Consider the following 25,154-nt stretch of genomic DNA (forward strand, 5'->3'; position numbering starts at 1 on the left):
CCCGTAAAATTACAATTCAGCCTATATAAACAAATCAACAGCTACCACAGGCTATCATAGCACTTAAAATGTTAGTTAATGTGTTGGCACAGGTTATATTATCAAGATTAGAGAAATAATGGCTTCAATCCCTGAGGAACTATGGTAGCATTAGTGACGACTGTGTCCACAAGTACGGTAGGCTGTTACCTAAGTTCTAAACAATATAACGACACACAACACAAACAATGTAAACAAATCAACTGTTAAGGAGAAAACATGGCTAAAAGTACGTACACAAAGATGCACCCTGCAAAACAAGTTGTCGTTAGCCAGCATTAGCTATTGTTGCTATGTATTGCTGTTCAGTTACAGCTGTACAAACTCCTAAGTAAACAACTAGCTACATAAACATAGCCATTTAAGTGACATTACCACTGGCCAAATGGTCATGGCCACAATTCTTGGCTTTTTCCTCCTTATTGACAAATTTTGGTGCTCCATAAAAGCTTTTCATGATTTCTCAGTTTGATTGACTCGAGCAACTGTAAACAATGCAAACCATGGTCATTTTTAGAGCCTGTGATGGGTCTTCCCATGTGAACAATAACTTAATGCCCTCCAGCTGCATTTTGCTGACGTTATATGCAAACAACCTATTGGCTTCTGATTCTGAAGTGTTGTCCCACCCTTTTCTGAAATGTTGTTGTGTTTTGTAAAATGTCATTGTGCTTTAAACTTCAGGACCACCTTACTGTCCTCTTGAAAAGCAAAAACACGTGTCACTGTGGGACTGTTTGAATATTTTTATTCAAAAAGAAGTTTGTGTGTCTATAGGTTTGAACAACGGGGCGATCTCTCTGACGAACGTCATTGCACCTTCATCCCAACACCTCTCATCACCCACCCTTCACCCACAAGCACACTATAGAACCTCTTGCTCTTCAATAGCAATAATAACAACAATTTAATCATAATATTCATCATCAGTTTTAATAATCCATTTAGCACTAGTATAGAAATATGAAAAAATATCAAAGAAAAGAACATAAAAGTAAATGAAAAGGTTTGTTTTGTAGAGTGACCATTCAGACACCCCATCTGATTTGTTTTGTGACCCTCCCTTCCCACTGATAGTCATACAAGAGAGGGTTTGTAACCTCCTCTTGCCTCTCCACAGTAATGCTTTGCAGCTAACAAATGCTTTCAGCTGATGGTTTAAAGCTGTTGATTGCCACATAATGGCTATATGTTGTTGTCACATATCAAGTTTTGTGAATTTCTATAAAGACCAAACCAAAGAACACAAGGAAAAAAAAGACTCAAGTCAAGTTTGAAAACAACAAAAACAACCAGCCTTAGCCTTTAGACAACAAGGGAATACGGAATGAAGATGCTGTGGATGAGTGTGTTTCTGTTTGTGAGCATGTGTATGTGTTAGCGTGCATGCGTGTGTGTGAGCATGTGAGTGTGAGTGTATGTGTGTGTGTGTGTGTGTGTGTATGTGAGAGAGAGAGAGAGTGAGTGAGTGTGTGTGTGTGTGTGTGTGTGTGTGTGTGTGTGTGTGTGTGTGTGTGTGTGTGTGTGTGTACTGTGGCGACTTGTGAAGACAGTTTGGCTCAAGTTGTCTTGTCAGCATTCTGGACACAAAGGCAGACATAAACAGAGAAAGAGATGCATCAAATCCAGGCCTGCTTCTGCTGACAGCCATCATTCAGAGAAATGGCATAATGTGTGCAAACAATGTTATCATTCCTTATCTGGAACACAACAGTACTGAGAAATCAGTTTCACTGCAAAATGAATAATTTTGTATAGCAATGCAATGTTAGACTAGACAACAATGCCTGCATTTTTAAGGGATTTATAAAGGGCTGTATTGGTGGTTTTGCATGTTATCTCACACACTTTGTATTACTGCTGAATATAGATGGGTGAGAAGCCAGTGATTGATCATGCCCTTATTGCTGCACTAGCAACGTCTGCAGTTTGATGAACCCTCCTCAGTTACAGGTGGAAAACAAAGTTGGTTACTCTAAATGGAGGAGACTCGTGTTTATCTAGAGGTTATAAAAACACAAGGATTGTGGCACAAATGACGAAAATGTCATTCCAAAGTAGGGGCAAAAAGAGGACAAGAAAATATGTTACTGATACGTTCAGGAAGTAGGAAAAACAGACTTTCAAGAGCTGAGAATCATGTGCTGAAAAATATTACATTCATCATCTCTGCTGTCAGAAAATCAAACTACATAAGAATTGGTAAGTATGAACGGGGTAATGAGAATTTGGTCATATCTCGCATTGAATACATTGCATCAGCCACCTCTCATATCCTGAAGGTCTGCATTTCCTTGAATACACCAACCAGAAAGGCTTTTTATAGCTACTGTAAGTACATTAACTATAACCAAGGGTGTGTATCCAACCACCCCCGTAGTTCAGTAAGTAGTGAATCAATCAACAGGAAATAAAACCAATTGAGCAACAGATTCAATAAACATATAGACACTAATGAGTCAATGACCCGCAGAATGCTAATGCAGCACATGATAATGTCACATGATTCTGGGATTCTGGGAACAGTTAACAGCTGTGGCACACAAAATTAATTGTAGGTACTTAAAGTACGCTAAAGGGAAATCATGCTGCTGCATGCGTTTTGCATTCTTTTACAACAGACATAAAATTGATCTGATCTATTTTACTGTACAAGTGGTCCTAGACATTATAACAAATACTCATTTTGGATGAATAAGATTATTGATCTGTCCACAAACATCTGATGATGGGAGGTGATGGTGTAGCCTAGTGGTCTCACCACATTCAGTGTTTTGTTTCTTTTTACTGTAAAGCAGACTTAAAGAATAAGGTTGGTGATATTACATATTTTTGTTATTGTCAACTAATCCCATGAAAAGACCAAAACCATCTGCGTAAGTCTGATTCTCAATACTTTCCAACTTCCCCAGCCATTTGTTCCAACTGAAGAGTTACCTGAAAAGGCAGCGTAAATACAGAGCTGAGCTCTGTAGTTTTTAGCAAACCTTACTCAAATAGTGTATTTGTTGGGGACTATTTTCAGCTGTGGATTAATATTCTTGAGTATTTATGGGAACAAGATGCTATTTTGGTATAAACTACAGTGTTTACGTTCATGGTAGTGAATGAACATTCCAGCCCATGTAATGATGAGGCTGTTTAATGTGTTTTTTTCAGAGAATGTGGCCAACAGTAAAGGTCTATGGCACAGATGAACTTATTTGTCAGATCAATTCATTGTTTGTTTGGGTCTTTTCATGCGATTTGTTGACAATAAGAAAAATACAATCATTCATTCCATGAGCTATACCACTTATCCTTTGAGGGCTGCGAGGGAGCTGGAGCCAATCCCACCTGACACTGGACAACAGGCAGGGCCCACCCTGGACTGGTCACCAGTCCATCACAGGCCCGACATATAGAGACATACAACCATTCACACTCAAGGGCAATGTAGAGTTGGCAGTTAACCTAATCAGCATGTCTTTGGACTATGGGAGGAAGCCAGAGTACCCAGAGGAAACCTATTGGCAGGGTTTCCTCCACATAGAAAACCACTACGTTTGAACCCAAAGGTGAGGCAACAATGCTAACCACTGCACTACTATGCCACCCCCAAAAAAATAAAACCAGACTTATTACTTATTTACTATTACTTATTTAACATGACTGTAATGGATCAGTTATCCACAGTTTTCACACCAAAATGACTTGGTATGAAAGCAGTGGTTACTTTGGAAGTTATGAGTCTAAATCTATGGAAGGGTTTGAATAATCATCAGCAGTAATGTGAAGTGTACACACATTCAAAGTTAAAGGGCTAAAACATGCAAATCCACCAGTGTATTCCTTTAAGAACCATAGCCAATATACTGTAGCATTTGAATTATTTTGGATGGACGTTTACACAACAGTAGGACTGTAACATTAACAACATAATTAAAAGAGAGCAGTTTCTCTACCCAGCCAGAGTGAAAAACATGTATTTCTTCTAAATCTATTTATCAGCATGTTTTCCTCTGTTCAGCCCCCTCCTGAATGAGTCCCCCGCCACCGAGGGGAGTAATTAAGCGATCAAAAGCTTGAGACAGTATTGACAAGGCTGCGCTGAGTCTATCACTCTGGCAGGAGCCTTGACTGTGTACGGCCAAGTCTGTCTGTTAAACAGAGAGGAGGGAAGAAGCTGCAGCTACAGCCTGCTGGCGCATTAACAAGTCCCTTAAAAGATGCCCAGAATTAACAGATCAGGACAGATCTAATAATGGAAGTAGTTCAGTTAGGGATTTCGCATTCAAATTCAGTAGTGTCCTTTTCACTCTCTGCCTCTTTCTATCTCCTCTCTTTCTGTTCCTCTCTATCTTACCACTCTGGCTCTGGCTCGCCCAGTCTCTCTATCTCTTCTACGCTGTGTGAACAGAGGTGAAAAAGAAGTAAAAGCTTGGCAAGCGTTACCCAGGATAACGAGGGACATTAATTTCACATTTCAAAGCCCTTGCTCCCCCTCTCTTGTTCTCTCTTCCTTTTTGTGGCTGTCTGATTATCTAACATTAGTAGAAGGGTGTTGTTGCTGGGTACATGGTTCTCCTCACTGTGATTAGTTACAGACAGACTTACAGGAAGCACAATTTATTACATATACACACACGCACAGTGTAAAGAAAGGCAGGCCATCAGTTTCCTCTGTTATTGTTTGCGTTATGTTATCTTGAAGTCGTTTTGTCCACCTTCGCTGATATCATCCAAAAAGCAGCTATGGGGCACAGGGAGGGACACAAAACTCCTGAACACAATTGGCCGCAGTCGAGTTTCTTAGTATGTTATAATCCACCATATTATCACACATAGTCTGTATTTAACTCTGTAATTCCCACTTAGAACAATGGTAACAAAACAATAAAGACAAAAGAAAAAAAAAACATCAGGAAATAATTCTCTGGAAGTCTTTTAGTTGCTTTTTTAAATCACATACGGACACGGTATGTCCTTCAACAAGGCTTCATTTTACTAGAGGGGTAGTCAGCTTCCAGCAAAGTGTCTGTGGAAGAAAACCAGTGCCCTCAAATCTAAAAGGTGAAGTGAGAGGGGAGTAAGGAGAGAAAAAGAAAGCCAGGAAACCACCACCTGATCATGTGCACTTCTGCCCAGATTTGTCCAAACTGAACAGTTCTTCAGAGTTGAACACAGAAGCTTTAACTGACGACAATCTCACTGTGTGCTTGTTGCCAGTTCTGTATCTGCGGGCCTCAAGCTCAGCTGGAGAAAGGGTTACAGTTTAAAGGTTGTCTTGTTCTCTATTGAATGACCTCACTGAGTTAAACTTCTTTTTCCCCTCTGTCTCTCCTGTCTCTCTTTTGTTCTCAGGTGAATTTCACCTGTGGAAAATAGTGTTTCTCTCAGCAGCACAAATGTCCCTCAGTAACATCACTGGCTATCTGCAGCCCTCTCACCCCACCCCACCCACTGCGTCTGGTCTCAGTCCTGGTCCACCAGTAGGTCTGTGGTGTTGCTGTTCTGTGGTGGTGGAATGGGCCGCGGGGTATGAGGCGGGGGGCTGTGATGTAGCCGCCTTGGGCTGGGGCCCCCTCCGCCCTCACTGTCTGTGTTGGATGAAGATGGAGGTGGGGGTGGGGGTAGCCTGGGCAGGGGTGCTGATGAAGGTGGTATTCTTGTTGAGGCTGATCCTATACTACTGCCTGATCTCAGGCTCTGGATCCTCCGGCACTCCTGGCAGATCCTCACGTGTGTGCAGCTGCGGGAGGGCAGCATCACAGGGGTGGGGGCTGGTGGAGGAGGGGTGGTGTTGGCACCCAGTGGATCATCTAGGATCCGCTGTGGTCCAGGGCCCAGATCTGAAGGGCCTGTCCCTCCTGCTCCACCTCCTCCAGCTCCACCTGTCAGGGGGCCAGCTCCACTGTAGAGCTTGCCATTGCTGAGGCGCATCTCCCGCACCAGACGCAGGGGCCGAGGGGCCCCCAGAGCTATGCGTGTTGGGTGGCGCAGGGCTGCTGAGCTGCTGAGGGGCCGACGGCGGCGCATGCGAGAGCTCTTCTTACAGGAGACGGCGTTTCGGAACTCTGTGATCATCTCCTGACAGACAGACACCTAAAGAGGAAAAGGGAGGAGGGAGGAAAGAAGGAAAGACGGAAGGGAAGGAAAAGGGAAGGAAGGGAGGCAAAGGTAGGAGGGGTGCCACAGACATAAAGAAGGCAGGCAGCAGAACAAGACAGTGGTAAGGCAGTACATAAATAGGAGAGCAGAGGGAAAACCAAAAAATTGAAAGAAAAAGCAAGAAACCAAAAAAGGGAACGAGGCGGGAACAAGGCAGAAAGAACAGACACAGTAAGGCATGGTAAACGAAAAAGTCACGGGAGAAGCGAGGGCACAGAGATCAACAAATGGAGCGATGGTTTGAAAACAGAAATGAGGAGGTGATGGGGAAGGATGTGGAGATGGATAGAGATGGGAGAATATCCAAGGAGCAGAGAGGGTTATTACAATCCAAACACACAAAACACCAAAATGTCGTTTAGTTTATGGGCACTTCATTATGGCACTATGAACGGACAGGCAGGCCTGCAAACTCAGGTGCACATACACAAAGGCACAGTCACGCATACAGCAACCTTACACACCTTCACACACATACACATACACCCATAAATCTTTTTTAATCATTCCAACAGACTACTGTAATTTGCAAACATGACGAACAAAATGCATCAACATGTCCACTATAGACAAACAACATTCTCACTGAAATCATAATTAAAAAAAGTCATGTGCTCACATAAACAGAAACAGTACTCGTTATCGGAGAACAGACACTGATGGCCGAATGACAGGAGGTGTGAGAGAGAGAGATAGAGGGAGACGCACAGTGAGATGGGTGGAAGTAATCCAAGAATGGAAACGAAGAATACCAGCGTACATGTGAGGCATGTAAAAGAAGATACATCATGACATTTAATGCCAGGGAAAAAGATCACACTACTTCTTTATGCAAGCAAATATTGGCATTTCTCAATATTGCTTATCCGTACCATCAAGTTTAGCTCACAAACACTTAAGTGCCATACTGTTAAACACCAAACACTAAAAAGGCACAATGACTTCAGAACAGGCAAGACATGCAAAGTGAAATCAAATTCTCTTATTTGTTTTATCATTTTTGGACACTACAGCAGTTCAGTGCCGCATACTTCAACATTCCTCTCCTCTCACATGCACATAACACCATTGAACCTCAAATGTTATAGCACACACAAACAAACACATACCAATGGAGGCAAAAGCTGAAAAAAATATCTACCCACTCTCACACACGAACACACATACACACACAGAACAACATAATCAAAAGGGTTGGCGGGATGCCATGGGAACCTACTGGGGTGTGTCTGTGGGGTCGGCGAGGGCAGGTATGGGGGCATACCTCATCGGTCTCTGCCGAGCGGCGTGTTGACCACACAAACTCCATAATGGCCACAAACACGGCAATGATGAGGCCACAGATGAGCACCACAAAGATGCCCCCAATGTTCTCCATGCCCAGACCTGAGAGTGGGCCACAGGAGACAGACATTAGTACACACATGCACAAACACTCCTTAAAGGGGCATTTTACATGTTGAAGTTGATTTACTAGTCATTACACAGCCTGTAAAAACAGTTGTATAATGTTTTCTGTGGCTCTGGAGAAGCTCTGTTAAAGGAACAGTTAAACATTTTGGGAAATATACTTATTCAGTTTCTTGCAGAGGGTTAGATGAGAAGATCAATAAATATGAAGTCACAGACCGCAGCTGATTAAAGACTGGAAACAGTTAGCCTGGTTCTGTCCAAAGGTAACACAATCAGCCTCTGTGCACTGCTACAGTTCGCTAATTAAGTTTTGGTTTTATTAAGGGGTATGTGCTGAACTATTTTGTGGCTGGAAGCAGTGATTTCCTGAAAAATTCAACTTTTCCTTTTTACACTTTGGCTTTTGTACAGATCAAACAAAGCAGATATAACCAGTTCATTAGAGGTGCCAGATTTAGTTGCCTTTAGACAGAGTCTTTATGGACAAGTCTTAATGCTAAGCTAGGATAACCAGCTGTAGCTCCATACGCCTTGTACAGGCATGAGAGTGATATAAATCTTCTCATCTAACTCTCAGCAATACAGCAAATACGCAGATTTCCCAGACAGGTCAAACTATTCCATTAGAAATGAGAAAATTACTTGAGTGATATCACTTGTGTAATCTCGGGTTGGGCTTAGGGACACAATTTTCTAACTGACAGCCTGTGTTACAAACTGCAGGGAGTCTGAAAGGCACAGGCCTTATCACTCTGGGAGGGTCTAACAAAAGATGCTATCATGTTGCATTATGGGAAAGTTTAGGATCCAGTATTTCTGCAGCTTGGCCCATACTAGGGACTCATTTTTCAGCCTCAAATTTTGACCATTCTTTTTAAAATTAGAAAAAGTGCAATACCAAATCACTGGAGTACTCTTGCAATTGGGTTTAAGTGACTGAGTGAATACCAGAGTTATGGGGCCCTGAAATACTTGAGATTATATGGATGAAGCTCAGTGATGCTGAAAAATCGGGCATGAAGTATTTCATTTGAAGTTATTGAAACCATTTTTATAGGAGATTTTCATTTGACAGCAACGGAGTAACTGCAGAGTCATTTTCACTGTCTTAGCCATTTATGCAGGCACAGACTTAACATTCACACATGCACATTTAACACACGCGCACAAACAGGCACACTCACTCTAATAAAATTCCCATTACACACCACCTGAGACAAACAGAAGACATTTGGGAAAGTAGATTGTGCTAAGCACCCTTCACAAGGACATTAGGTTAGGCATTAGCCATTAGCTGGACTGTAGCAGAGAGTGAGGAGACTATTACAGGGGACATTAGAGAGAAGGAGGGAGTGGACACAGACAGCTACGGTCAACTGACCCTTGGCACGGTGGTCCTCCTCTTTGGGACATTGGCCTCCCTCCCACCACCTCCTCTTAAGTATTTCCAGCCTGTTATTCTCCTGCAGCTGGAGGATGGCCAGCGTGATCTCATCTCTGAACGGAGACCCTGGCAAACGACAGGAAAGCAGGGATAAGAGGCAAGTGGTGGGGGATGGAAAAGGTGTGGCATAAGAGCCCAGACAAGAGAGGGATTATTTCAGGAGAGGTGAGGAAATGAGGAAAATGTAAGAGAAAAGGAGACGAAATCAGCGAGTTAAGAATTACTGTTGCAGCCTGGAGATGGCTATGAGTGATCTTCTGCTGAGAATAAAGAGAGGATTAGTGAGAGATAAAGAGCGAGATTACATCCAGACAGAGCCCAGTGGTACAGCTGCTGGTCAGACAGTATACGAAGCATGTTATTAAGTAGATACAGAAAAACAGGCTGGGGAAGATTTAAAGGGTTAGTTCACTATAAAATGAGAGTATATTTTCTCAGTAATGCTGCTTTTTTTGGAGCTTCTTACTGCAAAAAAAAAAAAAAACAGTCCCTGTGAAAATTGTTGACAGTGTTGAGTAACAGAGATACTGTTTTTCAAAAGGCACACTGCTGTTGAATTATTTAAATTTTCCATAATAAAACCTAACTGCCAAAAACAAACTGTTAAAAGAGCATGGAAAATTGTCCCCAATCCCGCTGTCCTGAACAACCACCGGTTCTCGCTGTTATCCTCTGGGAAACGCTATAAATCGCTTCCCACCATGACAAACCATTTCAAAAATACAACAATTTTCCCCCCTGTGCAATACAGTCCCTGAACTCCATATCTCCATAAGCATTTACTGCCCTCTGAGTGAATTTCATCACGTACAGCTGTCGTGCATTGTATTCCTGACACGCTGTGGGATATTTGAATGTGAATCGTGGCTATTGTCCATTCAGTGATGCTGATAGAAACATGCTGTTACGCTCTGTTCTGATGACAAATTCTTCTAACGTAGCTGTGTGATCAACAAAGTGAATAAAATTAAGTTAAAAGAATAATCCAGCATTTTTATTGGTCTTTTTTTCAGACATAGATAAGAAGAATGATGCCACTCTCATCTGTGTATTAAATACAAAGCTTCAGCCAGGAGATGATTAGCTTAGCTTAGCATAAAGACTGGAATCAGGGGGGAAAACAGGTAGTCTGGCTCTGTGTCTACTACATGTGTCTATTTAGCATAATTGATCTCATGCAGGTGTTTCTGCCTCTGCCAGTTAATGAGTTATTATCCTTTGTCCTGACGAGGTTTTAGAGTATTAGATCCAAGATAACACCTCATCATTCATGTTCAAACACCGTGGCCTCTGCTGAACATGCTCACTCCCTGCATGCCAATTTTCCTGCCAGAACCTTTGTATACTGTAACCGTTCACCAGTGCAGTGCAGTAGACTTAATACCCACTCTGTTCCTCAAAGAGGTCACTGGGGCTATAGGTGACCTACTTCGCTCTAAACTGTAAATAGCTCCAAGAATAATGATTGTGTCCTTGACTATTTTAGGATCGCAAGATCGCCAGTTTCTGTGAAGAAACTCAACCTTGAACTTAAACATTATAGACAAAGTCCTTTAACAGTAGCATTTTACACAATTTACAGTAAGTTATATGTGTCATCTATACATTTTTAACCACAATGGATCTGTGTGTCACCACTGATCATAGAAGACATAGAAACCATATTTACATCCCTGGCACTGCACTGGAATTATCCTTATCTTAACTTGAGAAGTTGGTGATTGTGTTGCTTCTGTCTCTTTAGATACACGCAGTACAATTTCCTGTCCTATAATTTGGATTCCTTACTCATTGCAGTGTCATTGTTTTCCACCACTACAATAAGCCCAGTGACATTTGTAAGCAAGCTGATGCTGATGGCAAATGCTGATGCTGATGATGTTCAGGCCTGGATGTCTGACATGTTTCTGAGGATAAACAAACTCAGACAATCATACATAATTTAACATGTTCCTGCTTAATTATTGCAACATCCTATTCTTTTGCCTTAATCCACAAGCTATGGCACAGCAAGAATAAAATACTGCAGCAGTGTTTGCAATAATAAATGGCTAGTGTTACACTCCTGGTGGTTTCCTAGCAGTGATATTTTACAGTTGGTTTCAGGCCTTTATTGATAAATTATAGGTCTAATGAAAGACGCGACAGCTATATTTGTGACCTTTAAACCCCTGATGAGACCAATCCCAGCCTCAGACATTCAGGCAAGTCAGTAGGGGCAAAAAGACAAAAGGTGATTGAGTGTTTGCCACTGGGGCCTGTATGGCTTCAAATGTCCTGCTTGAAAAAAAAGATCCTGACTAAATCAATATTGATGTTTAAGTCTCTTTTCATAGGCCCTCTCAAAGACTCATAGATTCATTATTATGTTTATGCATTTATCTCTTTTCCATTTGTCAGTGTGTTATGTTTATTTCTGGCAATCTATCAAATTTACACATTTTACTACACATTTTACATTTTCAAGTTATTAGTTATTACATCATCAGTTGCTGCAGTTTTTAATGTATGTTTTGTTTGAAAAATGATAAATGTGAATTACCAAGTGGCATGCCGATGCCATAGCCCTTGGTGTCCAGCAGGCCTCCTATCTGTGTGAGATTACAGTTGAGGCCGCGGTGGTACTCATTCATGGTGCTCTCCATCAGGAACGCATACTTGGAGTTGAGCACACGGGCGATGCCCTCCTCTGTGCTTTTCACAAATACGCTGGGCTGCTTGGAGTTCATGTAGTTCCACATCCTCTGGTAGGTCTGGTAACGTGAGTTCTGCAGAGGAATGAGATGGCAACAATGGAAATTTAACACTGACTACAGATCTGTTCGTGTGAGCTTCCAAACATATCTTATCGCCTGTCTTTGAAGCAGAAATCAAATGAAGGTCGGGGGAAAAAAGGAAAAACAGAAAAAAAAGATTAATCGTAGATAAACTGGGGAGGGAAATACACATGGATCAGAAAATCCAATGTGCATAATGACAAGCAGAGTAAAACATCAATGGCAAATGGAGGGAAAAAAGAGAGAGGGGGAAAAAGCGAGGTGAATCAAGGCAACAGATTATTCGCTCATGGCGTAGCTGATGCATCATCTTTCATACAGATGGAGGTAAATCAGCACACAGGAGGTGGTTCAGCACTTAGCAAAATATGGCAAGCTCCGAAACAGGATTAAGTGTTTAAGGTGAACAATTACATGTTGTATCTCTGTGTATTGTGTGTAGTGAGGGTGGCATCTGCGTGTAATAATGCGAGAGTGTATTGTGTATGTGTGTTTGTGTGTGCGGATAAGGTATTGAGTGGGGTAATGTACTGTAGCCTTGAAACTGGCTTATGTAGGCAAACATAGATCACTCTTTCTTATATCCTCAATATGGACACCAGGAGAATGCAAAGCACGCGCACGCACGCATGTACGCACACACACACACACACACACACAGTCACCAACTGGCATATAGCCATTTCCCATACATACGCACAAATAAACAAATAATTTTTTTTTTTTAAAACACTCACCTACACGCCGTCCCACTTGCAAACACACCTACACACAAAGACAAAACACACACGCGCGCTCTGACAAACACAGATGCCGACACAGATGCCGGAAGCGCTCTCATAAGCAAACACAGGCAGTCAGCCACTTAACACAAACACAAACAGCCATAAAGAAAACAACAGAGGAACTCAGAGATATAGTAGCAAATATGAGGACAACCATTCACCCCAGGCCCGACAATAAAGACTAAATCGCACACACACAAACATAAAAACTTTATGAAAAATGGTTGCTATAAAGGAGATTCGGGAAGTTGTCGGTTTGTAAAGTAAATCCAACTGCCGTCACAAGCAACACAATTTAACATGTACACTCGGATACAAACACACACACATAACCATTCAAAAATACCAAACACAAAGACAAATCAGAGCTTCATTTGCAGTCGGTTGTACCATGAAGAAGGTCATCGTGCTCCCTCCGTGGATGGTGCCATACTCGATGTTAGTCTGGTCAGCCAAGTCGTCGGGGGACTCGATGGGAACCTCCATCCTCTGGACGGTCAGGAAAGCCGCCAGGTTGGCCGTGTAGGAGGAGATGATGATCAGGGTGAACGCCCACCTATGAGGAAGAGACAGAGGGATGAAAAAGGGAGAGGGGTAGGGATGGGTGGTTTAGAACAAATTGTTTATGTATGTCATTTTTAAACAGAACGTCATTATACAGCACTGTGGAAAAGTTTTAGGTACTTCAGATGTTTAGTTTCTTATCCATCAATCAGTACCAACAGGAAGGCATCTGATCAGTCCAAAATTCATTCTGCAGACTGAAAATGACCCCAAACATACAACCAGTCATACAGAAATATCCAATGACAAGAAGAAAAGGAGTCCTGCAACAGATGGTGTGGCCTCCACAGAGCTCTGATCTGAACATCATGGAGTCAGTCTGGGATCACATGATGAGACAAAAGACTCTGAGACAGAAAAACTATGGCAAGTTCTCCAAGATGCTTCACACAACCTACGTGCCAAGTACTTTGACTGTGTACAAGTACACCGCAGACAACTGGTGCTGTTTTAAAGGCAAAGGGTGGGTTTAAGCTTTTTTCTGTTTACTGCTGATGCAAAAATCCAGTCTTTCCATGAATCATGCTCATTGATTTTCAACAATTACCCACAATGAGCCTAATACACCAAGAAATGTTAAAGGGATAGACACCTCAGTATAAAGAAAGAGAGACGATAAATAAAACTCTTAGGATAACGCTCTGAAATTCTCAAATTTATAACCTCTCACTATAAATAACATCACAGTGCCATAGATAAAACTCTACACCTACTACCTCGAATACAGGAGTCTCTTATGACCTTTGCAGCATGTCTAAAAACTTTCTTCAAGGAGAACATCGTGTACTCACTGCACTTTAATAATAACCCCTATCCCATATCTTGCTCAACTCAGTGTAATTTGCTCTTCCTGTCTTCCTCTACCCTTTATCTCCTTAGCTCTTGGCGATTATTATTTCCATCTCAGCACGTGTCTCTTTCACAGTCACTCTGTTGCCACAGGAATATCATCAGGCTAGTATTTCTGTGAGCTTAGCATTTTTTATTGTTTGCATGAAAAGCTGGTGCTTAGAGACTGAAACTTAGGAGCTACTGTATATGTCAGCTATATGCCTGGAAATGTCTTTATCTTACACAGCAGATGTGCTAAAAACAGCAACATAAAGGAAAAATGTAGGTTTTTGATTAAGAAATTAGGTAGCCAGTGAATGTACTTTGAAACACATATGTAAAGGGGGCTGAGCTTTTTTTTGTTTACCACATATTGTCAGATGTGTATATTGCTTGGACTTCTTGTCGTCTTGTTGCCTGTAACTATACTACTGTCTACAAGTCCTGAACAAGTCATTTTAATATAGTTTACTTTATTAGTTTTATTACTGTTATAATGTTTTATTGTGTCTGTTTCCACCATTCCACATTTCTATGCTTTGCTTTCTGCATCATTATAATTATGACAAGATATTAATTGAATATAACATCATATAGCAAAATGCAACATCAGTCAGAAATTTAAAAATCCCCTCAAGAAATGTTTAAAGACCCTCTGCTTTGAATAATAAGTTGTGTCTGACATGATTTTCCACAAATTCAATTAAACCAGTTAAAAAGCATCAAAAGCCCTTTGACTTCTTCTCCTTTATTAAAAAAATCCATAATCTGTGAAAGTGCAAATATTTTTCATTTAAAGAATTTTTGTTGCTGGACTCAAGGTCTCTGCTGCGTCAGTGAAAGGACCGTCTTCAATGAATGTGTGCTGGAGGCTTGAAGTTTCCACTTCACATTGTGTAAATTGCACATTGAACTAAGATTAGTTTCCAAACTTGCTGGAATATCACGAGTCAGGCCTGTACATGTGTTGAACTCAGATTTAAGGTAAGCACAGGGAAACTTTCTTCCTTTCACAGATGGCTGTGAAAGCAGCCTTCTAGTGTCAAACTCTGCACATATATCATTCTGCACAGTGAAGGTGAAACATCCAAGTGAAGTAACTACAAGCCAAACACATTTTAAGTGGAGGGAGGCTTTAAACTGCCCAGCACACAAACACAAATTCAGATATTCCGTAACTTACCAAACCCCGCTAACACATCTGGTAGACAGGGCTCTGGGCATTATCTCTGATCCCTGCTGCATGAAGCCTCCAACAGGGAACCACAGGCTGTTTCCCAGGGTGTACTGGTTCTCCAGCATGTCCCTGCGCTCTCGCAGACATGGGTGAGGGTTGTACCACTCGTAGGGGCTCAGCCTGGTGGGAAAACAATGGTACAGTGGCAAGGCCTTGAGGTCGAACTACAGTACAGTAATGTACTTCTGTCATATCATTCAAGTCACCATCAATCATCAGTCATTCGATCCCTGACAAACTGTCCGCGGGAGGTTGTGTAAGGTGAAAGATTCCGATATGTGACAGGCAACCCGTGTTCATCAAGATAAATGGTGATGGTGCACAGATGTGGGCTGCAGATTATCAGTACAGTGTGTGATGTAATGTATTGACCTTGCAGCCAGGAAGAGCACACAGCTGACAGCCAGGTAGGCGAGCAGCATGAAGAGCCAGACAGCTGGTGAGAAGGGATCAAGGAAGGAGAAGTAACCTGGCTTCCGACCCTGGTGCAAAGAAAGAGAAGAAGAAAAAGAGAAGAAGAGGTGGGACGATAAAGAAACAGAGGCAGACAGTGACAGACAGACAGACAGGAAGGTACACTGTGTTAGAAAAGAAGGTGTCATGTCTCACTAGTCAGTAAATGCCCTTTTTGCACCACAGGAGGGCAGTGTCCTTCACCACACTCTCACAGTAAGTCTGCAGTGCTTTGATACGCTAATGCTACAATCCATAAACGCTCTGTTTCACAATGCTTTCTGCTGAAGCATACTTGGCTTAGACCCAAAACCTCATTAGCAATGTAAAGCTGCCACAGTTACCCAGTTACAGAGCACTGACTTATTGAGCAATTTAAATTACGCCTATAAATTTCACTGTGGAGACAGTGGATGCAGCATGCTACGCAAAAACAATCCCCAGCTTCAAAAGATGAGATCAACTCCTATGCAATGAGCAGTCTGATTCCTTAAGCGTCATCTAGCAAGCGTAGTCTGTCGTCTTCTAAAAGCAGTGCAAACAAAAGAAATGAAATCCAATATGAGATCTGTAGTAAGTATCACCCCAGCGGGTGCACTACAGCCCTTGATAACACCCTCACCAGCTGAACTCTGTACAAGATGCTGATCCCCAGGGTCATGAACGGCTTTGAGAAGTCGATAACTTTCTCTCTCTCTGACGTGATGGTGAAGCCTGCCACGGCCAGGTCTGCTTTCTGTAGGATTGACAAAGATAGATAGGCAGATGGATAGGTAATAGTGGGGGCGAGAGAGAGACAGAGGTAGTGGAGAAAAACGACAAGTGGTCAGGTAACTGTGCGAAAAATAGAAAGACACTTGACGCGCTGCATTGGGCACATAAGAGCGCTGTTTGTGTGAAATGTTGTTTTACCGAATGAAAAACGAAAAGTTTGACTCTCCACTTGAAAACACATTTGAAAAAAACACACAGACGTGTACTCTGCCTCTTTCCCCTCTGGCACACACACATTATCCACGTCCAAATGAGGCTAATTGCAAGTAAGCACTGGGTGGATGGTCTTTCCACCTGTATAAAACCTTGCAGGTCTCTGGTTGCTCTGCCTCCCCTCCATCTCTTCCATTAAAAGCTAATTGATGAACATGGGCCACTAATTAGAGCTGAGTGATCAGGCAGTGGGGAGGGCAAGGAGGGAGAGGAAGCGTGGAGAGCCGGGGGAGCACCAGTGTGGCAGGCCCCACACGGGGACCACAGTCTGGTAATTGAAGTATACCGTATGGTAATTAAGCAGAGAGGGGCTCTCATTAGCCTGCTTCAACCAGAGTGTCTGTCAGAGGCGCACTAGGCCTGGACAGGGCGAGAAAGAGGGGGGACAGGCTGGGATAAGGACGGGTTACTGCGAGGAAAGACGGTACAGACAATTTTAGGCAATGCTACCACTCTCTTTTGGGGAATTATCAAGTCAGCTTTTGTCCTAGATAAGAGTCTTACTCCCCTCTGAGGGCAATTTGAGACATGGGAAGTTATAGCAGAGTTGTGGTTTGGGGCTACAGTGTGAGTGTATGTGTGTGGGTGGGTGGGTTTGTGTGTAAATGTGTGTGTGTTAAGTTTCTGTTTGTAGAGACACTGGTTGAAACATTTGAACATGTTTCTGTGTGTCTGCTGTGTGTGTGTGTGTGTGTGTGAGACTGTGAGACAAAGAGAGAGAGAGAGAGAGAGAGAGAGAGAGAGAGAGAGAGAGAGAGAGAGAGAGAGAGAGAGGCAGGGAGAGGGAGAGTGCTCACCCTGTTGATTAGCTCTCCAACCATGCCAGTCCAGGAGCCGTTGGGCTCTGGAGCCCCGTACAGCCCATCATCCACCAGCTTGATCTTGAAGGAGAATTTCAAGATGTCTGCCAGCTCCCTCAGCATGTCGACGCAGAAGCCCTCGTACTGGTCGTTACCCTGGAAATCCTGGTAGTTGTCCTTACGCATCACATATGGGTTCTCCTGAACATGGGGGACACAGAAGGAGTCTAAATCTAAAACTATGAATATTCAGTTTGAGCAAAGATGATTAACTGAATTTTAAGGTTTCAAAAACTATTGTAAAAAAATGCATGTTATATCAATAATAGATTAAAGGAATAGTTTGACATTGTGAGAAATATGCTTATTTGCATTCTGGCAGAAAATTCGATGAGAACATCAATACCAATCTCAGATCTATTAAAAATGAAGTCAGCCAGGAGATGATTAGCCTAGCTTGGCAGAGATCAGCTCTATCGGATGTTAACAAAATCCACCTACAGCGCCTCTTAAGTTCACAAACTGATACATTGTACAGTAGCTTGTTTTTTTTAATCTACAAAGTCCAGTCTTTATGTTATGCTAAAAATGAACTCTCTGCGGCCTGTGGCCTCATATTTACTTTACAGACATGACAGTGGTATCGATCTTCTCATCTAATGCTCAGTGAGAGAGTAAAGAAGTATATTTCTAAAAATATCGAATTTTAAAAAATCTGTCCCTTGGGAGATGCCCCTAGTGTTGTGGAAGTCCAGCATTCAATTTCTGAAGTGGTCCTTAGATAAGAGCAAAAAAGACATACTCAGTGAACACAGTCTGGGCATCGAAATAGAAATCCAGAAATCCCCCACCACACAATCAAGGGTAAACTTACTTGGGAGACGGCAGAAAAACAGCTTGGTTGGCTGCAAAATATGTATATGTATATGTATATGTATATGTATATGTATATGTATATGTTTACTGCAACAGACAACAGACTTCTCTCTTGTTCCACCATTTTGTACTAGTTTATGTTCTAAAGGATTGTCCTATTTAAGGTATTTGCTGTCTTATGAAAAGAATTGTCAGTGTGAGGTTATGTTATAGTCAATTGTGGTGCTGTATCAGGTTGTTTTTACACATCTAATCCAACATGATGATGATGGAGCATCATAATGCAAGATATTACTGATTTTTTTCTGATATGACATTACACATATGGAAAACAGAAGCAGACAACTTCTAATATTTTGACATTATCAGAGGAACAGGATTTTGCCAGTTTGAATTTAGTAACACATCTCTCTCAGTGCTGTGTCAGTTTCTATGACAGCTACAGTGACAGCAGAATTAGCAGAAACAGACCACAACAGAGTGCGAGCTGCGGAACAGTCTGCACAACGACACGAAAACAACTCTGACCTCAGTGGTGCGGTTTTCCAGAACGTAGGTGCGACCTTACCAGTATGGTGGTGACAATGAGGGTCTTGTTTGCCAGCGTCTCTGAGACATTAATATCCAGACTGGTGGAATTCATTGCCAGGGTGTTGTTGGAGTACCAGATCCCGATCTAACAGAGAGGAGAGAGTGAGAGAAAATCAATGGCTATTGTGGGATAAATAATGTACTGTTAAGCTCCAGCTTCACTGCAACTGTTTTACAGTTGTAGCAGACTACACACCATCTATTGCAAATAAGCATTCCAGTGAGTGCATTAACCCTATTGGTATATTTTATAGAGTACCTTTGTATCTTTAATATTTTATGCTTTACTTTTGTATCCATATTGTTACATACTGTATATACACATTGATTTAATTGTTCCCATTGGAGCCATAGACGAGCCTGCACTACCATACGCCACTGTAAAAAAACAAAAAAACAACTGATGTTTACAAGCAGAGCAATGAGCTGGGACAAGATGGCAAAGATGGTAATGAAAAGCATTCATGATCAGGAGCTTCACTGCCATGTCTGTTTTCCTTTACTAACACCTTTCTTAAATTGCATGAAAAACAGCTCACATATTTCCATTTTATGGAGACAGTAAAGTCACTTAGGTGCATAAATGTGTGATTATGACCTCAGCAGTGTGCATTGGAACTGCAGCTCACAGAGGCATTTCTTTGGAAGATATTACTGTACATCTTTCAATAGGTCAGAGGAGAGGTAATGACTACTCAGACAGAATCACAGTTTTTCTACACTCTTTATCCTCCCCTGACATTTAAGAGTGGTCTTTTTTTCTGTGAACCACCACTGCCTTCTTGCAGAGTGGGAACTGCTATGCAGAGAGGTGGACAGAGTTAAAATGTTAATTATCACAATGTGACTCTCCCACCGAGTTAAAGTCTAGATTTAAGAATGGTTATCAGGTGGTATTCAGTGTTAACACGGGATGCAGATGGCCTGCAGTAGAGCCCCGAGAAGACATATTAAGGGAAGGTGAAGAGAAATTGTTTCCTCCAGTCAATGAAGCGCAACGCAGTTCCCTCAGTCTGGATCTGCAGTGATGTGTGTACTTCTGCTTCATTTAATCTCGACTTTGAAATGCAGGGGAAATGTATTTTGATTCCTTGCTTCCCTCACCTTTCCATCTGATGCTCATTGGAGGGATGTTCATCGACAGTATGTACCAAAATGGTCCTTAACACCTTGTTGGCTGGGTCTGCCGACATTTTATCTTGGTTCCACACATTGTCCAACCACCCTTTCCAAATGTGTTGTGGCTTGTGAACAGTAGATCAAAGAATAAGTAAAAATCTGGTCTAGGAAAATGAATGACAGGGAATTTATGTGTACTAAGAAAACTTTAAAGCAGGACGACATAACTTCTGACAAAATAATGTCTCAAGCAATAAAACACCCCCTTCTTTAACTCAGTACCCATGGTGCCAGCTTATTGTGGGAAATGTTAAGTATCACTGACTCAGTGAATTTATGACTTGAATTGTGCTGTGAACACCTGTACACCTTCATGAATTTATCCCATCAGCCAATCATGTGAGAGCAGTGCATAAGATCATGCAGATACAGGTCAGGAGATTCAGTTCTATTCACACCAAACACCAGGATGGGAAAAAAATGTGATCTTGGTCACTTTGTGTGTGGCATGATTGCTGGTGCCAGATGGCTGGTTTGCATTTCGGAAATTGCTCATCTCCTGGGATTTTCACACACGACAATCTCTAGAGTTTACTCATAATGGTGCCAATAACAAAAAACACCCAATGAGCGGCGGTCCTGCGGACAAAAATGGAGAATGGCCAGACTGATTGGAGCCGACAGAAAGGCTACAGTAACTCAGATAACCACTCTTTACAATTGTGCTGAGCAGAAAAGCATCTCAGAATGCACAACACGGCGAACCTTGAGGGGGATGGACTACAAAAGTCTACTCGCGTTCCTCTCCTGTCAGCCAATAACAGAAATGTGAGGCAACAACAGAAATCTGAGGCTGCAGTGGGCACAGGCTCACCAAAACTTGACAGTTGAAGACTGAAAAAATCAAGCCTGTTCTGGTGAATCTTGATTTCTGCTGGGGCACGCAGATGGCATCAACAGCATGAATCCATGGACCCAACCTGCCTTGTGTCAACTGTCAAAGCTGCTGGTGGTGTAATGGTGTGGGGAAAGTTTTGTTGGCACCCTCTGGCCCCTTAATAACCAATATACCACAGCCTATCTTAGTATTGTTGCTGACCATGTGCATCCATTTACGGCCACAACTTACCATCTTCTACTTCCAGCATAATAATGCTGGGGCAAAAGTAATCTCAGACTGGTTTCATGTCCATGATATTGGGTTCAGTGAACTTAATATTCACCAGATCTGATTCTAATAGAACACCTTTTGGATGTGGTATAATGGGAGATTTGCATTACAATGTGCAGCTGACAAATCTGAAAAAAGTTATGTATTACGTCAACTTGGACCAGACTCTCAAAGGAATGTTTCCAACATCTTGTGGATTTAGTGGTATTAGTTTGGTGTTCCTAATAAAGCTCAGTGACTGTCTGTTTTAGCATTTACACTTATCCTGTAACTGTCTCTTGTGGCCACAGTGGCTGTTATTCAGCATATGTTATGCAGGCTGACTTTAAACTGGTATTTTTTAATAAGGGTTTTGTTATAATCATTCTTTTAAGCAAGATTTTGTAAAACAACAACACAATATGATCGTATTATCACAATACAAATACACTAAATTGATTTAATGCTCAGCCCTAAATGCAACTCCAACCTGAGTGATTTTAAGACTGGGGTTTACTCCTCAGATTCCTGATGTAAATATGCGTGATAACAATATGAAGAAACTGCAGGGGATTGCTAAAAAGAAGCAGGAATACTAGGAAAGATCCCTAGTCTATATCAACTGAAGATGAAGAGCAAGTGAAGACCAATTTCAAATACAAATCAACACTAAGCCTGAAGCAAATCCAGTTCTGTACAAGACAAAGACAAAATAACCTACACTAAAATCCCATGTAATTATTGCATATATGATGAAGAGAGATGTACTGTAGCTCTATCTTCATATTCACTCTGTACTGAGCCACAAACACTGATTTTTACAAACTAATGTCATGGGAAGAAAAGAAAACAACCTCTGATGAAATACCATTTTCAGATGAGAAAACATCAGCTCAACATCCAGCTATAGCAGAGAAAACAAAACAAGGCCAAGGTAAATAAAACAAACATCTGGGACAGGAATACACAATACAACAGACCTGCTGGAAAGTTTAGCATTTAAAATTCAATTGGTGGACTGGGCAGGCAGTTAATGTATTCTAGTAGCCTTCAGATAAAACAAATGTTAACACATATTTGCAGCTACTCCGTGACCCACATCAGATTGCAGGTCACACCACCGTGCCGTCAGGTGAAACGCATCAAACCAACTTCACAAAGTAAAAATATTTGGCTACTAACGGGGTAGTCTGTGATGAGGCTGACCTCAGTGTTAAACGCCTCCCCCGGCACTGTGAAATCAGACAGGTGACCTATAACTGACCCAAAGCCTATGGGCGCTGTGACCTGGCTGCTGCATGATAACAGGTGACTCCTGACCTCTTTGTGGCCTCCTCTGTGTTTCTCCAGGATCCGCAGGGTGTAGTTGGTCCTCTGACCTTTGCTGTTGAACTCCACACGCCCTGTCAGACCATCATACTCCACCTGGCAGGGAGACGGAGAGAGTGAGGGAGAGACATGGAAAAGAAGAAAGGGAAAGATTAAAAAAAACAAGAGGAGAGTGGGTAGAAACAATGTGGACAGTCACAGGCAATCTTCTATATAAGACAAAACATTCTTCTTCTCACTATCCATCATGATTAAACAAACAGATACAATCAACAGTGATTAGGATGAAAGAGAGGGTAAGAGACAAAGAGAAAGAAAGAGGAGAAGAGACAGCGGAAGTGTCTGAGGCTGAACCAGACAGGGATGATCAGTTTCGGATCAACTAGGAGAAAAGTGACTGAGTGAGAGGCTCAGATAAAGCAGCAGAGAGAGTCAACAGATCCCTAATAAGACTCAGACCTGCACCTCACAGCTCAGCTCTGCCTCTCCAAAAGCCCAGGTGCTGGCACAGTTAGTGAGATCTATGATGAATGGCACGGTGCTGAAGATGGAGCACACCATGATGTTGACTAACAAAGACAGATGTCGGGCCGGTGGGGCGGAGGCAATGAAGGATGGGGCTTGGGCTGTCTTGACAATGGGTCGTCGATGAGAGAAACACACAGACAACCAGAGACGGGAGATGACAAAGAACGACAAGAGAAAGAGGTTACATGCAACATGAGATGAGGATGATACAGGATATAGCAGTACTGCTATCATTAATCAATAAATCAATCAAGAGAAAATTAATCATGAACAATTCTGATTCATGACAATCATTTGACTCAATTTCCAGGAAAAATAAGCCAGCTCAAATGTCAGGATTTCAGCCTTTATGTCCATAAATTGAAAATATTTTATCATTGGGTTTTTCATCAGACATGATCTTATTGTTGCTCAAGCTGCAGATTTTTTTTTCATTGAGCAGATATTATTTTGTCTATGTCTACATTTTAGAGGCTGTGACCAACAAATAGGTGGCATTTTTGTTTGAAAAAATATTCAATTGATTAATTATCAAAATAGTTGTTAATTTTCTGTTAATCAACTAAACCACTAATCAAGTCATTGTTTCAGCTCTATTTTGAAAATGTTCAGGCTTTGGGAAAAGTATTTTGCACCATTTTTTTGACATAGGTATTTCTACAGTGTAAAAAAAAAGAAAGAAAGAAAAAGAAATGTCTCTGATTTTAATGATAACACATGAAGCCACAGTTAGAAGTCACTGTGCATATTCTGGCTGTGTGTGGACATTAAAATAAACAATAATCTAAATAAACTGAGGTTGTATATCATACCCTGTATTACATATGGATGTATGCATGCACATGTTCAGGAGAGTGACCGCACACATCAGCAGGTGATTGCACAGTACGTATTGCACTCATGCAGATTATTCATCAAACGTTTACCATGCGCAGGTAGTTCATGAGGCTGGTCCCATGTTGCCAGATCTGAGGTGAGGTGCAGCTGAGCGGCTTCACTCCGATTTCCTGACTGCGGTTCAATTCCCTCACCGCCCCCACCACCACATGCACCGCATCAAACATCAGCGCTGACGAGAGCTGTGGAGAGGTGGAGAGGAAGCACAAGAGATATGGAAAGAGGGGTAAAGGGAGAAAGTGGGGGGAGAAGGAAGACGGGGAAGGAAGACAAGGAGTCAGGGGAGAAGATGCGATGAGGAAAGAGGAGAGAGGCTCAAGATGATTGAATGATTCACAAGGATGGAGGGAGAGAGGAAGGGAGGAGAAAATAAGAGGGGAGAGAGAATAGATGTGAGGTATGAATAAACCAGTGGGGAGGAAACACAGATGGATACATCAATACCCATTAAATACAAGCAAAAGACTAGCTGAATCTCTTTAACTGCTCCATGAATCAATGTGAGGAATAAAGTAGCTTAATGTTTCACTGCGTGCAAACAAAGCTGTAAAAATTACTCGTGAATGTGAGCATGCACAAGTTCTCGTGTGTCAAAGAGACTGACCGCAGGGCCGGGGTATGTTAGGTCACAGCCCTCCAACCAAGACAGGTTGAGGCTCCTGATGAACTCCAAATAGAAGGGATGCGTCGTGTTAAACATGGAAAATCCCACAATATTGGACTGCTCATCCACTATATCATCCAGTCTCAGGAGAGGGAAGTCCTAGAGAAGAAGAGAAGTGGGGAGGGTGTTTGCAGAGAGAGGCAGAAAATTCAGGTGAGTGACAATGTTGACAGTGTATCAAATCTTAGCTCTGAAGAAAAATACTTTGCAAAGAAGAGTGTGATAAAGAAAAAGAGAGGCTAGGGGGAGTGACAACATCTAATCTCGGATGGAGAGAGGAAAAAAAGGATATGGACAGCTAGAAAAAAGGGGAAGACAGTGATACAGAAAGAAATGACTTTGGTAGCTTCTCACAGAGATATACACACAAGAAGTGGCATCTAAAGCACAAGAGTACATCATGCACAGAGGGCAGAGAGGGGAGAAAAAAAATAAAAATCAGACAGACAGCATAAAGTGACACATTAATTCAAATGGTAGAAGGGGAGGGGGGTATATCAAAGAGGCAGATGAAAACACC

At 42.0% G+C, this 25,154-nt stretch overlaps 1 protein-coding gene across 5 annotated transcripts in view; it reads right to left on the reverse strand.

The window, feature by feature from the left end:
- Window positions 1–953: 953 nt before the first annotated feature.
- The window catches only part of grik5 (glutamate receptor, ionotropic, kainate 5), an 82,336-nt gene continuing 58,135 nt past the window's right edge, over window positions 954–25,154 (reverse strand). For 2 of the 5 annotated variants that reach the window (XM_051076371.1, XM_018672278.2), the window contains 14 exons: window positions 24,575–24,733; window positions 24,000–24,152; window positions 23,005–23,175; window positions 22,537–22,641; window positions 18,925–19,032; window positions 17,478–17,681; window positions 16,316–16,429; window positions 15,613–15,722; window positions 15,187–15,360; window positions 12,999–13,164; window positions 11,589–11,814; window positions 8,984–9,112; window positions 7,409–7,575; window positions 954–6,123 (listed from right to left, as the gene is read on the reverse strand). In XM_051076371.1, the coding sequence (XP_050932328.1) occupies window positions 5,494–6,123; window positions 7,409–7,575; window positions 8,984–9,112; window positions 11,589–11,814; window positions 12,999–13,164; window positions 15,187–15,360; window positions 15,613–15,722; window positions 16,316–16,429; window positions 17,478–17,681; window positions 18,925–19,032; window positions 22,537–22,641; window positions 23,005–23,175; window positions 24,000–24,152; window positions 24,575–24,733 (2,616 nt within the window). In that variant the 3' untranslated portion in view covers window positions 954–5,493. The remainder of the gene's footprint in view (window positions 6,124–7,408; window positions 7,576–8,983; window positions 9,113–11,588; window positions 11,815–12,998; window positions 13,165–15,186; window positions 15,361–15,612; window positions 15,723–16,315; window positions 16,430–17,477; window positions 17,682–18,924; window positions 19,033–22,536; window positions 22,642–23,004; window positions 23,176–23,999; window positions 24,153–24,574; window positions 24,734–25,154) is intronic. The other 3 variants (XM_018672280.2, XM_018672282.2, XM_018672281.2) reach the window with 3 other exon arrangements.

The sequence above is a fragment of the Lates calcarifer genome, linkage group LG15 (assembly GCF_001640805.2).
Source record: "Lates calcarifer isolate ASB-BC8 linkage group LG15, TLL_Latcal_v3, whole genome shotgun sequence".
Lineage (NCBI taxonomy): Eukaryota > Metazoa > Chordata > Actinopteri > Centropomidae > Lates > Lates calcarifer.